Source organism: Hemicordylus capensis, chromosome 5 (genome assembly GCF_027244095.1).
Source record: "Hemicordylus capensis ecotype Gifberg chromosome 5, rHemCap1.1.pri, whole genome shotgun sequence".
In the NCBI taxonomy this organism is placed as follows: domain Eukaryota; kingdom Metazoa; phylum Chordata; class Lepidosauria; order Squamata; family Cordylidae; genus Hemicordylus; species Hemicordylus capensis.
Genome location: NC_069661.1, coordinates 127,203,581 through 127,219,227, shown reverse-complemented (window position 1 = coordinate 127,219,227; position 15,647 = coordinate 127,203,581). Strand labels below are relative to the sequence as shown.

The 15,647-nt window shown below is 41.1% G+C and overlaps 1 protein-coding gene and 1 long non-coding RNA gene across 5 annotated transcripts in view; one reads left to right on the top strand and one right to left on the bottom strand.

The window, feature by feature from the left end:
- The window catches only part of FGF23 (fibroblast growth factor 23), a 34,297-nt gene that overhangs the window by 13,094 nt on the left and 5,556 nt on the right, over positions 1-15,647 (top strand). Inside the window, exons 1-4 of one of the 4 annotated variants that reach the window (XM_053252775.1) lie at positions 2,229-2,389; positions 2,892-3,011; positions 4,707-4,762; positions 14,250-14,604. In XM_053252775.1, coding sequence (XP_053108750.1) covers positions 14,382-14,604 — 223 coding nt within the window. In that variant the 5' untranslated portion in view covers positions 2,229-2,389; positions 2,892-3,011; positions 4,707-4,762; positions 14,250-14,381. Of the gene's footprint in view, positions 1-2,228; positions 2,641-2,666; positions 2,770-2,891; positions 3,012-4,706; positions 4,763-14,249; positions 14,605-15,647 lie in introns of those variants that run through there. The other 3 variants (XM_053252772.1, XM_053252773.1, XM_053252776.1) reach the window with 3 other exon arrangements.
- Positions 1,584-6,699, bottom strand: LOC128326258 (uncharacterized). Its single transcript, XR_008307911.1, has 3 exons — positions 6,589-6,699; positions 3,366-3,563; positions 1,584-1,901 (listed from the first exon to the last, which is right to left on the bottom strand). It is a non-coding gene; the product is annotated as an uncharacterized LOC128326258 (long non-coding RNA).

Here is a 15,647-nt window from a genome sequence, read left to right as displayed (position 1 = left end):
TTCAAGTATACGCTGATGGGATCTGAGCTGTTGGTGACAGACCAGGAGAGGGATCTTTGGGTCCTGGTGGACAGCTCGTTGAAAGTGTTGACTCAATGTGCGGCAGTTGTGAAAAAGGCCAATTCCATGCTAGGGATTATTTGGAAAGGGATTGAAAATAAAACTGCTAATATTATAATGTCCTTATACAAAACTATGGTTTGGCTACACATGGAATACCGAGTACAATTCTGGTTACCACATCTAAAAAAGGACATTGTAGAACTGGAAAAGGTGCAGAAGAGGGCAACCAAGAAGATCAGGGGCCTAGAACACCTTTCTTATGAGGCAAGGCTACAACACCTGGGGTGTTTTAGTTTAGAAAAAAGACGACTGCGGGGAGACATGATAGAGGTCTATAAAATCATGCATGGTGTGGAGAAAGTGGATAGAGAGAAATTCTTCTCCCTCTCACATAACACTAGAACCAGGGCTTATCCCATGAAATTGATTGCCTGGAAATTTAGGAGCCTTGGGTCTGATCCAGCAGGGCTGTTCTTATGTACTCTGTAACTGGAGTGGATAGTTCCGATAGTGCCCTGCTAATTAATTACAAAACCCCTCATGGGTAAATTACACCCTCCAACAGTATTGACAAGTAATTCCTAGAAGCTGTTCCCTCTGTCTGTACTTTCCTCCTGTGTTGCTGTGTGATTGTTCCTGACTGCTGCCCCAACCTCTCTTACTTAGTTCCACATACATTGATACACATGTGTAGACTTGCTAGAGTGTTGTAGAATGTCGAGAGCTGTCTTTTTATATGCAGAAGATGATTGGGAATTTTAATGCCCTTGTCATTTTCTATTCTTCAGGGTCAGTGGATTAAGCAAGTTACAATAAAAGGTTTTTCCTTCTCAATACTAGCTAACATTAAAATAAAATAAAATAAAATAAAATAAAATAAAATAAAATAAACCAGGTAGGCACATATCCTGTACTATGCTTGTTTTAGAAATGTTTCAGACTATCTTTCCCAGCAATATGCTGCATGAGGTGCCTGACTGGGCTTCCCTTAAGAGAGAGAGAAAGAGTTTCAAAGCTGCAAATAACGTTCTAAAAATTTTACTAAGGAAATACGTCCTCAGCTGGGGAGAAATGTGCAGAAGGCCCACCAGGAGTACAGATAATGCTTTTGGCAGCCACAGCACAGCACACTGGCACTGCATGTGGCCCTAACCCCTAGGGAGCTGTTGACTTGATTTGCTTCACGTAGGTAAGCTGGACGAGGAAGTTTGCTCTGTGTGGGTTGTGTGACAAAGACAGGCAAGCCCAAATACGGTCGCCGCAGGATGTGTGCTTTAACAGCACTTGGGCTAAGATTTGTGGCAAGAAGCACACACATACAAAGGATCCTTGATACGTACTGACTTGGCCTGTAATTATTCCTGGAATATAACTGCTATAGAAACAACCCACCTTCCTATTTCCACTAAGACATGAACTTCCTAGAGCCCATGATTATAACAAAGCTAAAAAAGAAAAGTGCAGAGATTTTTTTTAAGCACATCCTTCAAACGCTTTTTGAGCATCAAGAAAGATTTTGTTTGGGGGCATTTATTTATCATAGCAGTTACAATAATCAGCTTCCTAACATTGCCAGCTTCCAGGTATAAAACTGTTCTTCTTTTCTTTGATATACTTACATAAGATTTTGTTCAGAACCTTAATTTATAATCAATATTGAAGAAGCAACTTAGTCTCTATTTGACCATCATCAGGTTCTTCCTTTACTTAGGGAAAATATTAGCTTTGTTCTCACCCTGCCCAAGAATCTGATTGCTGATAAATAAGTTGCTATATTATTGAGTCATGACAGGCGTGAGAATGTCTCTTACAATATTCATCTGTAAATCTGTCTGGCCCTGGAAAAAAAGAAAATTATTTTTTTCATTTTTAATTTGTTGAATGTATATCTTATTTATTCTAAAGAAATAGTGTTATTCAAAATTGCTTGGTCATCAGCTATTCATTTTGGAAGGCTGTGCTAAATTAGATGTTATACTCAGTCAATCAATCAATCTTTGTTACAGTCTAAGACCAGCACAGATGTTATACTAAATGTAGCATTCAACTGCTGTCAAAAACAGCATCCATGTGTCTAATACCCCTTCTTCCTCTTTAATGTCTTGTAACAACTTCCTTTGCATTGTGATGTCATAACACACTGATGTTTCCCTGGCCATGCTTCATATCACTGGGAGCCGCTGGTTAATGTCAAGGAAAGCAGTATGCTGTGATGTCATGAGTTTAGTTGTTCTAGACATTTGGAAGGGGAAGGAGGAAACTAGAGACCAGTTGCCATTTTTGAGTGGCCGCTGCACATTTAATGTAACATCTTGTTTGGCCCTTGGTATATCAGAGAAATATTTGCATACCAACCTTGCTATAAGAAATGATTAACTTTTTATAACGCCACAGAACTTGCTAAATTTAGGTTTACAATTTCACCTCTTTTTCACTTATTAACTAAATTGCTTTAAAGCTAAGATTCTGTTTGTTGGATATTCCTTTTCAAAATGTTTTCTACAAGATATCTCTCAATTTTGCACAAGTCAGTTAGGGTTGACAATGGCATGTTTTGGTCTCTGGGCCAGTTATCAGGTAGCGTGTGTGTGTGTGTGTGTGTGTGTGTGTGTGTGTGTGTAAATGTAAATGTAAATTTTTTTGTGCAGGGAGAAGGAGGATGTCCAGGGGTAAAACTCTGTAATATTCTGTGATCAGTAAGTACTGGTAAGAAATTAGCTTAGCTTGGCCAGAATTTCAGACTGCAAAAGATAGTATAAGCCTAGCTCTGCCCTTTCTCTCAACTTACTGTCATTACTGTATTACTCACATGCATTTCCTACCTCAAGATGTGCCAGCACTGATAGACAGGAAATTGCACTCAGGAAACATGGTCTTATTGCACAGCCATTGCACAGCCAGGACTACGGGGCATTTCCACATGGACACAGAAAAACAAGAAACCACAGGTGACTGAGTGCTTTCCTAAGGAATGGTCACTTTCAGCTAGCTGAAAAAGCAATTGTGCCTCTCTGCTGTCTTCCATCACTGAGATTGTGATATGCACAATAAAGTGTATATTGTTAAAGTTGACTGAACAGAGGTGACTGGTTTTTGTGAGGGCTAAGCAGCATTTTCACTTAGTGCACATCTGCTTGAGATGTGCAGCTTGTGTGTGCACGGTGTAAAATCAGTGAGCAAACTCCAGTGTACCCTTCATATGCTGCTACATGTGCATGTCTGCCTTGTCATAGGCTCCACATATGCTCTGTTGAGCCAAGGAAAGCGGGATTGCCAAAGATCAGGATTGTCAAAGATCTTACCTGTTTCTCTGTGTAATTCCTTCACCTTCACTAGTAGTCACCAGGGAGTTATTCACACCTGGCTTCATGCTGCATGGTAAATGTTGAGCGAAGCCACTTTGAAGTACACTTGCAGCATTGAGTGTACACCTCCCCTCTGCTCTTGGGTTTGCTTTTGATACAAGTTCACATCGTGTTTTCCTTCTAGCAGGGGCGTACCTATAATAGGGCAAGGGGAGACAGTTGTCTGGGGGCCCACGCCCACTGCCTTGAGGGACCCCCAGAGGCAAATCACATGACTGACTCCCCCAGCTGCACACCCGCCTGGGCTTCCTTCAGTTGTATCCATCCTCCGAAACTGATGTGAGTGTTAAGACCTGGAGCTACCAGAACAGCATGTCTTTCTCTAGTACCATTAAAGGACTTGCATCATCCACAATTTACAAAGCAGCCTAATTTGAGCTGAGCTTCAGTGAGGGGGGGCCATTTTAAAATCTTGTCTCTGGGCCCACTCCAACCTTGCTACGCCCCTGCCTTCTAGCCAATGGTGGGGTGGGAGAGATTACTAAAGAGCTACATCTGCATTTGTAAAGAGAGTATCCCTCTTATCATGTTAATGATTCTACTTCAGTGCCTCTCTCTGTTTGCTCCTGCGTTTTCGGAAAAAGTAGCTTAAAACCAGCATTTTAAAAACCCGGAAATACCTCAAGATAAGCTAGAATTGGTAAGACAAAGCCCGACTTGTGTGTGGAGTGCGTCCGAGGATCTCGAAGGGACTTCGGGGTAAGTTTGGCTGGTGTGTGAACACACATACTCTCTCCCAAAGGAGATTCTGGGTAGAAGCCCTGTGTGTAAAGCCTCCAGGAGCCACTTCAGACAGCGACTTGCTGCAACTTTACTTTGGGAGGGTGGGTTCACATATTGGCCAGATTTACGTGCAATATTTCAGGGAGCACTTCATACATGACTTGGGTTTTTTCCTCCGTACTGGAAGCAAGCCCAATTTATGTCCAGGCTAAAAAAAAATCCTATTTTTGTGTCGGAGTATCCATTATGCCCCAAACTCACAGTAAAATCTCACAGTAAACCCATGGTGAAGCCTGCTGTCTGAAAAGCCTCCAGGCTCTGTTCCCTTGGCCCACCCAGGTATCAGAATTTTGGAAAATAAATGTTGGCATCCATAGAATTAAAAACATATAAATGTTATCTTGAAAGCAGTTTCTTCTATGCATATTTGCTTGAAAGTAAAGCTGTGTTCAATGGTGCTTGCCTCTCATCAAAGTGTGCATAGGACTGCAGCCTTAAGATCATGTCAGAATGTTGTAGCTTATGGATTTATCTTTGTCTGACATTTTGTTTCAGTGTTTCTTCTCTTGGTGAACTGATGATGAACCTTGATGGCAGCAAACATTATTTTGGTGAGACAATGGAAGATCATGACAAAGAGATTGTAAAGAATGGACATATTATATTTTGTATATTTTGGAAACTGTGAAAATCAACAACAAACGTTTTATTCTATAAGCCAAAGGACCACAACAAATGAGAAAGAGCCTATATTATTTATTGTTGTTGTTGTTGTTATTAATTATTATTATTATTATTATTATTTTACATTTATATCCCGCTCTTCCTCCAAGGAGCCCAGAGCAGTGTACTACATACTTGAGTGTCTACTCACAACAACCCTGTGAAGTAGGTTAGGCTGAGAGAGAAGTGACTGGCCCAGAGTCACCCAGCTAGTATCATGGCTGAATGGGGATTTGAACTCAGGTCTCCCCGGTCCTAGTCCAGCACTCTAACCACTACACCACACTGGCTCTGAGTATGGGAGTATCAATACAGTAATCCTGGCAGAAGCTGGAGAAAAGTTACTGATGTTTTTGAATCACCATTATCAACATGTAAAGTTACTTATATAATGTCATTTTGATTTTAGCTTATGATTTTATTGTATCAGTTTTGCTGTTTTTTAATATGTGTGTTATTACTACGAATATTTATCCACCGCTTTTCAACAAAGTGCTCAATTGGTGTACATAGAAAATCAAATAATAAACAAGATTCATGGATAACTAAAGTAAATCACTTTTCTTGTGTAAGAAACTTTAAATATTAAAATACTAATACATTTCTCTGTGCTGTATGCATAAGCATTGCTAAAAACAAAAGTACTGCTTTTAGATAAAAGATAATTTTTTAAATCTTACCCCCCACCATTATTTATTTAGTCACTTGATTGTTCTTGGGTTTTTTTTAATTTTTATTTGCAATATTCACATAATAACATAGAACAGTAGCATAACAACACAGTACATTTAACAATCATGTTTTCCAAATACCACAAGAAAATCCAAAATCATATCTAGTACTGTTAATATAATAATCTGCCCAAATACAGTGGAACTGTCATTCTGCTCTCACAGCCTGCATTAATCTAATCTTGTCAGTGATCTTTTCTAAGAGTGCAATTGACCACACCTTATTATACCACTGCTTAATTGTTAATTGATCCAAATATTTCCATTGTTGAACAATTAGTGTTTTCACTGCCAAGATTTAAAAAGTTACAAGTTCCTTATTTTTTCTTGGCATTATTTCCTACAAATATATGTAATGACCCTAATTCCGGAGAACACTCCACATTTTGTCTCATTATAGTTCTTATTTCTCCAAATATTTTTTTTGCCAAAAACACACCACCTTTTCACAAGACCACCACATGTGATAAAATGTTCCCTTTTGCTTACACCCCCTCCAACACTGAGCAGAATAATTATGAGAGATATATGCTAATCTTACTCGAGTTAAAACTTGATTGTTCTTGTTGAGATTTGCATGAATGGATCTATTTTATGTAATCTTTCACTCACTGCTGAAAATGCAGTACAAACATCTTATAATTACACAGTCTTGAACAAGTGGATTTATCATTGGTTTGACTTGAAGTGAAGTGAAGAAATGTGGCAAAGAACTCTTCTCTCTCCACAGTCATAGTTTTTAAAAATTACAGAAAACTAACAATACCCACTTAAAATTTTTATTTTATTACTAGTTAATTTGAATTTTCCATTTGGGAGGTGTCTATTGCAAGATTCCCCTGTCTGAATACTTGTGGAAATGTCCTTTCTGGAGGGGGCATCATCTATCTATCTATCTATCTATCTATCTATCTATCTATCTATCTATCTATCTATCTATCATAAATGTATTTATTTATTTACTTACTTACTTACTTACTTACTTATTTATGCAGTTTTCCTCCTTGATGACTGAATATTTTATGTGAAATGTGCCTCTTCAGTGGAGTATGTAACATTTTACTCGGCAGGTCCCCAGGAATAGTGGACTGAGAAATAATGCATGGAGAGTCAAGGTTGTTCTTGCCTTCTTATGCCAGTGTAAATAGTTTATCTGGATGCTTTGTGTTGGTCCAGTTGTTTACATCTGCCCTAGTGTGCCAGGTTTTGCTCCTAGATGCACCTGTGTACATGACTACCAAGTCTGATAACACTCATGGTTCTGCTCCAGAGGATGCACCTGTGTAAATGACAGCACCTCCCCTTGCTCTTAAATGTGAGAACATGGGGGTCCAAACTGGTCACCTACTTGGAAGTCACACCCACTAAAAGGGGGACGTGCAGCTTTCCCTGTAGTTAGGGGCTTTCAAACAACTTCGTGACTGGCAGAAATTCATTATGTGTCATGACCTGGAGAAGCAAGGCTGTAGGACAGCTACCCTGGCTGAATTTGTACTGTGGGACAGAGCTTTTAAAGACACAGAACTGGTCAGAAAAATGTAGTTTGCCTGTACTGAAATCAGGGAGACTGAGGGCTGGATCTGAAGCTCCTCCGTGCAAAGCAACACAAGCTGCCCTCAACCTGGTGCATGACCATAGCTGCATGTGGAGGATGTGGTGTGTAACCTGGCATAGCCCTGAGAGATAAAGCCACAGCATTTATATCTGGTATTGCGCGATAGCACTTTTCAAACTCCATGATCACTGGAAGCTTGGCTTTACAGCTTCCAGGAAAGCATATACCACCATAGATCTTTCAGTCTTTATGGTGCCACAGGCCTCTTTGTTGTCCTCCTCATTCCAGCATGTCTCCAGCATCTGGTGACGTGAGCACTACAGAGCGTGCCTTGGTGGACCAGGAAGAGGAAGGGGCTCCCCTGCCCTGAAAATGGAGATTGCTAGACAGTGGTTGGGCGAACGTCTGTGACGCGATTCATAGTTTGAAAAATTAACTGCGGGTCCAACAACCTCAGGTTTCACGTTAACGTGCAAATGTGGCCTCTGTCTCAGTGAATACCATCAACAGCCATCTCTAGCTTCACCTGGCACAGAAATAAACTGCCTTCCCCCAAATTGGGTCTTTTGCTATGGCAATGTTGGAAAAGGTTCCTGTAGGGTCATTGTTGCCTGTTCTGACTTTGCTGAGCTGTGTTTGCTTAAGCTGCAAGACTAAAGTAAATTTGTTTAAAGCCTCCACTGTCACATTGTGACTATAGATATTGCCTTTAAAGTTTTTTCCTGCTTTCAAGCATTCTTTTTCCTTTTAAAAATTAGGGTTTTTTAATTTAGGATTGTTAACCCTTCCTCTCCCTTGCCACTCTCTGGATAAGTCACTTCTTGCTTTAGTACAGGGGTACACAACTTAAATGTTCATGCAGCCTGGAATCAACCTTGACCAGAAATAAGTGGGCTGGGGGGGGGGGGAATAATGACCATGTGGAGGAAGCACAACACATGCACTTCTGTCACAAAACAGAACCCCAACGTCTCCGTTTTCTTTTTTCTTCTCCTTGCTATCCAGCCTGATAAAGAATTCTGGAGAACACAGACGATTCTTCACATCCTTATTCTGTCACAGCAGAGAGAGAGAGAGAGAGAGAGAGAGAGAGAGAGAGAGAGAGAGAGAGAGAGACACACCACACTTGCCTCACATGCATTTTCTTGTAATTGCTGGTGCCACATCACTCTCTCAGACACAGTCTTTCACACCACCTCCCTGCCTCATCCTCATTGCTCCTTCTCATACCAGCACAATGTACATGTGTGTGAATAAAAGGCTCATCATCTTGCCTTCATCTGCCCAACTTGCCTCTCCTCCAGCATGGACAGGGCTGATCAGCCCCAACAAAAATCATTCTTCCCAATGCTCAAAGCTCCCTCCTCTTTGTATCCCCCCCCCCCGACTCGAGTCTCAGAGTGCAGATCCTCCCCCCTCAGCTCAAGTCTCCCTCTGCACACTGAGTCCTGCCCCTTGCTTGGATGACGGCAGTGGAAAGTGGGGTGGGTGGGTGCGGTTTGCTTCTGCTTCTTTCCAGGAACTCATTGGAGTTCCTGGAAAAGTAAAGAGTGGCATCCCCCACCAAGGGGAAATGGACATTCCTCTCTTTCTTTCTTTCTTTCTTTCTTTCTTTCTTTCTTTCTTTCTTTCTTTCTTTCTTTCTTTCTTTCTTTCTTTCACCGACAGGCAGAGGCGTATCTAGGGAAAATAGCACCTAGGGCAAGCACTGAAATTGCACCCCCTGTCCAAGCATCTGACACCCATCTTTCAGATAACTTTACCATAATATCAGCTCAAAAATACAAGTCAAGCTCGTTAATCTTTTAATCTTTCAAAAACTATTTAGCAGTGGATGCAGCCAGACCAAAAAATGCTGGAAAACTACACATTTCAGTATGTGGGGGCTCATGAAATACCCAAATACTATGTGGAGATGTACTTGGAAAACTAAACAGAAGTGCCTGTCTAATTCTCTACTATGCATTGTAGCATCACCATTACATAAGTTTTAAAAATTAATGGAGAATTTGACTTTTCCCAGATACTCTGAAAATAATTAAAGGATATGCAGAGTAAATTGTGTCACTGCTTGGAATATATTCTAGTATTTCAGAAAGACAGTTAAAATGAGAGAAAGAGAGCAAGAAACTCCCAGTGGGCCTTAATACTAAGAATTTCACACTGATTCAAAGACAAACTCACCATTAATAGCCATATTAGCAAGACATCACATTTAACTCACTTATCACAAAAAGCAAAGTAAGAGCAAATGAATACAATCCTAGCTCTTAAGCGTCAGCTCAGTATTCACAAGCCCTGATTCTCTGTACATAGTGCCAATCTGAATATGTGTACAGTGTCTTATATTATATTTTTATTATTATTATTTTTACCCAAAGCCCCTTTGGGGGGCTTCCTAAAGGCTGGGGGGGTGGGTTTTTTTTTTTTTTTGCAAAGATTCCCCCTCACCCCGCTGGCCTCTAGGGCCTCGCAGGGACCATTTGAGCATGTGCAGTGGCAGTATTTAAAAATAATCTTTTTTTTTTAAAAAAAAAGGCGACTAAAAACAAAATGGCCACCGCACATACTCAAATGGCCTCTGCAAAGCCTGGCATGACCTAGAGCCTCACAGAGGCCATTTGAGCATGCACAGTGGCCATTTTGTTTTTGGCAGCCTTTTTTAAAAAAAATAATAATTTTGCAAAATGGCGCCCCCCTTCAAGTGGTGCCCAGGGCACGTGCCCTGCCTGCCCTACCCCTAGATACGCCCCTGCCGACAGGCATCTCACTGCAGATGAGTTGAACTCCACAGAGGGCCTCTTCAGACCATCTCTTTTGGGGGGACACCCAACCGCTGGCCAGCTATTTCTCCTCTCACTCCAGACCTAGTTACCTCTTGCTTCAGTAGGGCAGATGCAAATAGGTAAGCACACCGCAGCACATCATGAGACAAGATGAAGAGCTCTAAGTGGAGGAAGCAAGCAGTCTGGCCAGCCAGAAACAACAGGCAGCAGCATGGCTATAGGGGGCCCTGCCCCGGCCGTCCACACAAAATGTCTAGGTGGGCCGCATGTGGCCCTGGCCTGGGTCTTATGTTGTACAATTGAATGTCATCCTCCTCCTTTTCCCACACTTTCCTCTACAGAGATTTCTTTAATTCCTATACATCAAGGGAATCACAAAAAGAGGTTTTTAATTTGAACCTTAACTCACAGGTTTCGCTTTCAGAGATAAATCTGAGTATTTTTGTTATCCTTTATTGTATTGTATTGTTTAATTTATATACTGCCTTTCATTAAAATAATCCCAAAGTGGTTTGCAGTATACTTAAAATGTGTGACTAAAAAAATACACAATTAGAAGTACAAATATTAAATTTAAATATAAAAATACTACATATCTACTTTAAAAGTTTAAAAACCTATATAAAACAGCAACACACAAAACACAGAGCAGCAACAGCAAACACGCACAAAACCCCTCAAAACAATCAATTTATTGTTATATAACTGTAATCTTTCTCTTCTGTTTTGGCTTGTGGCTGTAACATTAAAGAACAGTGGTTCCCCTCAAAACACAGTTCTCTCATATAAAAGACGTTCTCCTCTAAAACATCCTTTAGAGTGTTCAAACACATTTTCTCAGTTACCATTATAGCAACACTACAAAGTAGTTCAGCATTATTTTTTCCCTCCTATTGCAAATAAGGGGTTGAACTTCCAGGTTTTGCTGAGGAAGTTAGTGTTTCATTAGAGATGTATCAACTTCCTTGCTATGTTCTTATAATCTAGATAGACATAATGAGAAAAACCATAGCCAGGGGCATAGTAAGGTTGGAGTGGGCTCAGAGACAAGATTTTAAAATGCACCCCCCCCCCACTGAAGCTCAGCTCATGAAGTAAAGAAATCTTTAATTATATATATGTATGTATATGTATATGTATATGTATATGTATATGTATATGTATATGTATATGTATATGTATATGTATATGTGTGTGTGTGTGTGTGTGTATTTTTTTTTTCATTCATTCAATTTCAATTTCTATACCACCCTTCCAAAAATGGCTCAGGGTGGTTTACACAGAGAAATAACAAATAAATCAGATGGATCCCTGTCCCCAAAGGGCTCACGGTCTAAAAAGAAACATAAGATAGACACCAGCAACACTCACTGGAGGTACTGTGCTGGAGGTGGATAGGGCCAGTTACTCTCCCCCTGCTAAATAAAGAGAATCACCACATTAAAAGGTGCCTCTTTGCCAAGTTAGCAGTTATAGCTATATAGTTATCATTAACTATATAACTATAACTATAACTATAACTATAACTATAACTATCTATCTGTCTATCTGTCTATGTATCTATCGATCTATCTATCTATATATCTCCTATTTGCCACAATAGAACATCATCCTAAATTATTTTCAAAAAGGTTTTGTAAATTGTTGACAATGCAAGTCATTGAATGGTACTAGAGAAAGACATGCTGTTCTGGTAGCTCCAGGTCTTCACACTCACATCGATTTCGGAGGATGAATACAACTGAAAGAAGCCTAGGCAGGTGCGCAGCTGGGGGAGTCAGTCATGTGACTTGCCTCGGGGGGGGGCCCAAGGCAGTGGGCCCCCAGACAACTGCCTCCCCTTGCCCTATTATAGTTACGCCCCGACCAAAGCCTGATTCAAATGTTATCCAAATGACCTGCTGTAGCTGTGTACAAAAGTCCATCCCTTGATGGCAAGCACATCCATGATCAATCCGTGGATCAATCAACCCTTGCAATCACAGATGTGCCCACCATCACGGGGATGGGCTTTTCCCTTTTCAGACAGGCAGGGAAGGGTAGAGCAGCAAGGCATGTGAATGATTGATGTGGCGGGACAGGATGTCATCCCACTTTGCCCCACTGTACACAGCTGCAGCGGAGCTTTTTAATAACATCTGAAGGAGACTCATGTGTTGCAAACTTGCCACTTTAAACAGCAACTAGAGGATTTACTCATGAGTAGATCGGTTTATGTGTTTCAGGGAGTAAGCTGAACAGCCTAGCTTTAAGAGGACCTACCCACAAGAAACTGCTCTAGACTCCAATTTGTTGTTACAGCATTCTAGAGTTCATGAGTCATTCCTGTGCTTCTCTTTGCATGTGTGGACTATAAATACACAAAAGAGAGCACAGGAACATTCAATGGCAAAAAGGAATGGCTTGCCCCTCCTACTTGTCTGCTGTTGTGCACAAAACCATAGGGGGCATCTCCACAGTTGCTAGCATCAGTTTAGCTCCACCTCCTTACTCCAAAAAGACCCCATTTCAGATCAAAATAAGATTTGGGAGGAGCTTTATAACTACCTGTGACTGAGACCCTTCCTTTCAGGACTAAGATGGTTGACTTCAAATCCAGTTTTGCTTTGCTTTTAATACTGGGAATGATCATTAGGATAAGAGAGTGCCTTCCTTGTCATGAACCCTGTTGCCTGTTAAGATCATCTGGAGAAGTCCAGTTATGGTTCCACCAGCTTGTTTGGTGGTGACTCGGGACTGGGCCTTCTCTGTGGCTGCCCCAGGGCTTTGGGATATGCTCCCTGTTGAAATAAGAGCATCTCATTCTCTGTTTGCCTTTAGGGAGACCTTCAAGACGTGCCTATTTTCTCAGGCTTTTAACTGAAACTAATTTTCAACTGTTTAATTTGTTATTTCATCAGACTGTTTTTACTGTCTTTTGTGACATTTCAACTGTTTGTACTCTGTTTTATATTGTGTTTTAGATTCTGTACACTGCCTAGAGATGTACATATCAGGTGGTATAAAAATTTGAATAAATAAATAGAAAAATAAATTGTGGTTGCAACCCAGAAATCAGGTTTGTTTCATCAGTGGATCCACAGCTTTGAATACGAATGCAGCTGCAACACCGTATTTATCTCTCAGTCTTTTCACACACAGCCTTACTGCTTGATAGAACAAATATTACTTCTGAATTGTCTCAAAGCAGGAAGAATGGGTGTGTGTATACACTGGAGACTGGGAAAGAAAGAGCAAGACAGGATGTAGTATCTTCCCCTAGGTAAGGTTGTTAGTTAGGCATACTCACAACCAGTCACTTTGTTGGCCTGACCTTGGGCCTGAAGGAGCAGGAGACAAAGCGGATTTAGAAACCTTCTTTATTCAGACAGGACCTCCCATGGTCTGACTGGGCCAGTGGTGGAGATGTATAGCAAATTGAGTTTTAAACACTATCAGGGGCCATCCTTCCCTTGCTTGTGGTCTCAAAACAGGCCTTAACTGGCAAAACTCTTGGATCTGCAGGACTGTCACTCAGTCACTTTTCTTCTAGAGGCATTTTTTTTTTGCCAAAGCGCCTTCAGTTTGAAAAATAATGGAGATCACTGCCACAGGGGAACAATGAATATGCAAGATAATGTTCCTTTTATCAGTCCAAACTACAAAACAAGCAAGGACAGTCTTAGATAATCTCTTATAGCTTGCCTTCAATGCAAACTTTCTAATTGCATATTCAAATTCCACACACCAATTATGTTGAACAGAGAGTCTAGACATCCACTTTTCAGTTAAAGGGGATGGGGAGAAGAGGCCAATATGGAAGAAATTGAAGGTCTGCAGTTGCTGTGTTTGGCAAGTCAGCCCCTATGCCCTAAAGCAGAAGGCACCAGCTTTCCAGCCCTGGAGACGATTTTATTATGCCTCAGGCCATACTGGAGATCTACAGATAAGATGCTCTGGCCTTTTTTGTGACTCCCTTGACTTACTGTATAGGAATTAAAGAAACCACTCTAGAGGAAAGTGTGGGACAAGGAACAAGATGACGTTCATTTGCAAAAGAATGGGCCGATTTCATTACAACCAGTGGGAAGTATTCTGATGTCAGAAGTTTTTTTCAGATAACATTTGAACATGTTATTAGCATCCAAAAGCTGACTTTGGAAACCACACGCAACTCCCTGAGAAACCTACGTACATCCCTCTCTCTCCCCCCCACCGCCCTGCCTCTAGGTCACTGAGGTTTCAAGGCACTCTTAAAATGTTGCTACTATTACAAAACAAAATAATCTCTCTCTTTTCTTCCCCCCTGTGTGATGTCACTCAGCTGCCCTCTATAAAGCTGCTGCAAAAATTGTAGGGAACCCATCAGAGAATTCACACTCCAAAGGAAAAGGAGGGAGGGACAGAACAAGGATCAGGTTTCAGGCCCTGCTGCAGCCACTAAGGAAGGAGCACCATGTCCCAGGCTATTCGGTACAGCTTCCTGAAGTTCATACTGCTTGCTGTGTGTGGTTTGGAAGCAACTGCTGCTTTCCCCAATGCCTCACCGCTGCATAACACCAACTGGGGAAACACAGACCGCCTGCTGCACCTGTACACGTCCACAGCAAGGAGCAGCTTCCACCTGCAGATTAACTCCAATGGCCACGTGGATGGAAGTCCTTCTCAAACCATTTACAGTAAGTAACAAAGTAACAAGTACTTTGTTACTTGTTACTCCACTAGAGGAGGCTTATCATATCTTTGTAATACTTGTTTTATTTATAAATATACACATTGAGCATTAGATGGTATCGAAACAACAAAGCATCCCTAGAAGTAGCAAGAAGTTATATCAGATCCCCAGACAGAAAACCTTGCACTGAAAACCTTGCACCCTAAAAACAACTCTTGGCCCAGCTTCTCCATTCCCACCTCTCTCAAATTCAGTATATGTCTCTTTGTCAATAACTGCCTGTCTGTTTTTCAAGCTGCTACTTATGTTCCTTAAAATGCACATGATGTGTGTGGTATGGTGGGGTGGGGGATGTAACCTTATAATCTTAGATCAGTTCTTTCCATCAGGTGGAGCTGATGCCATTTTACCAAGCTTTTATGGCTTTCCCCATTCACAGTACTTCAGAGCCATGAATACCTCATTCAGAGACATCCTCTGGTCTCCTGGACTAAACTGCCCAAGGCAGGCAGATTAGGCAGTAATCTGACCAGTAAAAGAGTTGGCCAGCTAGCATTCATAACTGCAACCGCAAATTTATTACCATGTGCAGCACACAGAGAAAAATTAGTGATGTAAAATGAATTGACCCCCTCCTGCTCAAATAAGGTGGTAATCTGAAGCTAGCATGTCTAAAAATGTTCTGCTGACATTAATGGGACATAGATGCTAAGGAAACATAGATGATAATTTGGCACATATTCACTCCTTTGTGGATGGTGCAGTCTACGCATCGTCTACTCCATGCCACTTTTGATTCAATATAGGGAAATTTTTCATAGTGCAGGGAAATCTGAATATGCACAAGGGGGATGTTTTCTGGAAATCCACCCCACTCTGAATTTAAGGGAAATTAGAATTTGTTTTTCATAATCGGCAACTAATCATTCAATTGACAGACGATAAGATGCAAGTGATGTGCTTTGGCAATATTAATTCCAGTGTCCTCCCCACTGCCTGAAAATTGCCCTTCTCAAACTGCTTTGATTTTTCCCTTTGGGAAGAAAC